Source organism: Macrobrachium rosenbergii, chromosome 14 (assembly GCF_040412425.1).
Source record: "Macrobrachium rosenbergii isolate ZJJX-2024 chromosome 14, ASM4041242v1, whole genome shotgun sequence".
In the NCBI taxonomy this organism is placed as follows: domain Eukaryota; kingdom Metazoa; phylum Arthropoda; class Malacostraca; order Decapoda; family Palaemonidae; genus Macrobrachium; species Macrobrachium rosenbergii.
Window position 1 is genome coordinate 41712271 of NC_089754.1, and position 2388 is coordinate 41714658.

General features: G+C 39.2%; 1 protein-coding gene across 1 annotated transcript in view; it reads right to left on the reverse strand.

The window, feature by feature from the left end:
* The window catches only part of LOC136846028 (hemicentin-1-like), a 20798-nt gene extending 18762 nt beyond the window's left edge, over positions 1 to 2036 (reverse strand). Inside the window, exon 1 of the mRNA XM_067116657.1 lies at positions 1915 to 2036. Coding sequence (XP_066972758.1) covers positions 1915 to 1954 — 40 coding nt within the window. The 5' untranslated portion in view covers positions 1955 to 2036. The remainder of the gene's footprint in view (positions 1 to 1914) is intronic.
* Positions 2037 to 2388: the final 352 nt, after the last annotated feature.

Genomic DNA, 2388 nt, shown 5'->3' on the forward strand with positions numbered 1-2388 from the left:
ATGCTTTTGTTGAGTTTGGACAAATTCTGTCGACCGCCTTAATTATAAGACATCTTTAAAATTGAAGATCAAAACTGGAATCAAAGTTTTATATGTATGTATATATACATACATATATACGTATGTATGTATAAATATATATATATTTATACATATATATATTATATATATGTGTGTGTGTATATACACACACACACACACACATATATATATATATATATATATATATATATATATATATATATATATATATATATATATATATATATATATATATATATTGAATATACAAAACTGGAATTTAGGTTTTATATGTATACATACATATATACATATATATATATGTATGTATGTATGTATGCATATATATATGTGTGTGTATGTATTGTGTACTATGTACATGACTTATACTCAAGTAGTTAGAACACCCATATTAGCGACCAGAGAGCCCTGGTTCAAAACCAAGGTTCTTCACCTGACCAATATAAGTGGGGGTGTGTGTGTGTGCGCGCGCCCTTGCTGATGTGTATATATAGCAAAATATGATTTTTAGCCCATTTGTTATAGGTGTATATATGTACAGATTTACAAGTGCGAATATCTAAACAAATTACATTATGTGTCATACCAATCAAATTAGAGCGCATAGCCATAACACTCGCCCCCCGCTTTTCAAGCCTCCGATTACAATAATTACATTTTATATGATTGTTCAAAATGAAGCTACCCGTAATGTAAAAAAGAATACCACGCTGACTGACCATTCCCAATTGTATGTCAAGAGTCTCTGCCTTACGTATCCAATTTCATCTAGATTATAATTATCAATAAACTTTAGAACCAATTCGACTGAACACATAGCTACTGAGCGGCAAAATGCTAAGTGACAACTCACTCCCACGCGTACTGCTGTTTTTTTTATCAAGGTCATTAACGTTTTCGTGGTGTTGGGTATGCAAATGTTTACCATACATAATACTGCTTGATAGACTGTAAGCTTATGTCAGCCAGGGCTTAATTGCAGTATCCTGAAGTATCTAAGGTATCTGAGATTATTAAGTTACATATATTTCACATAAATGATGTGTATTTTAACTATATTATCAAAGAAAGATAATGATTCCCATTGCCGGCACTACTACTACTACTACTACTACTACTACTACTAATACTACTACTACTGCTGCTGCTGCTGCTGCTGCTGATGCAACTGTTATTGTATCCGCTGTGTTTAACACGGTTTAAACGCCATAACAACATTTCCAAATGATATATAAAAGTATTCACTGTTCCCACCTATGCTAATTCTTTAGCAGTTCGCATTTCACTCATGAAAAATTCAGCATACTCTAGTTGCAACAGGGCCTAAAATTAAATTATGAAAATAGGAAGCCATCATTCTAAATAGTGAAATTGTGTGTCAAAAGAAGAGGCTAATTAATCTTAACAAAAACTGTGATTTGCTGTAGCAGTCTAGCTTCGTCATTTTGACTCCACGTCTGACTTGTGACGCTGGATTCCCACGCGGGACTTCATCAGATGCCTTCACTGAGAGTTCAAGAGACTTCACTCCTGCGGTTGAATGATATAGTTGACATCAAGAGTAGCCTCTCTGTTTGGCTTTACACAGAACTTAGTCTCTTGGTGTTACATGCATCAAGTGGAAAACTATTAAAAACCGCCTAGATTCTACGTGGTCAGAAACGTGCTCACGTGAATTTTAGATACGTATCAGCACATGCTTCTGCAATGGTGTATATATATATTTCTTTACTGAAACACCATTCTTATTAAATGAAATGATAAAACAGCAGCGTCAGGATGACATGAGTTTCAGACATGCAGGAAAACTACGACTAAAAGACTGTTGTCGAGTCGTGTCTGGGGTATCGGATCTTTCCACTTGAGACTTACCTGCCACAAGGCACAGGGCAATCAGAATGTTCCGGGACATGGCGCCGCCGGTATCACGTCTCACCAGGGACTGAGGCCTTACCAGCCGACCTGACCAAAGTCACTTCGGAAGGACGCCCCCCTCCCCCTCCTGATGCAACGCCCCCAAGAGCCCCACAACGATCCCTCCCTCTCATGAACTTCAGAGACGTTCCCTCCCTCCCACAATCCCTAATTCCCACCATCTGCTCCCTCCCATCCCACAAATATCTGAGAACCCCAGTCACTCTCCTCCTCCACTCCTCTCAGAATTGGCCGCAACACACCGCCTTCCCTGCTAACGCCGGCACCACCCGTAGGAGTATTGACCCCCTAGCTCATTCACCCTCCAGAATCCCCTGGGGCCATTTGGCCGCGGGCTACTTATGCTTCTACCTCGTACCTCTTCACCACTTGCTTCCTTTTCCAGGGGTCTACTCGGCCGGCCTCCTCCTC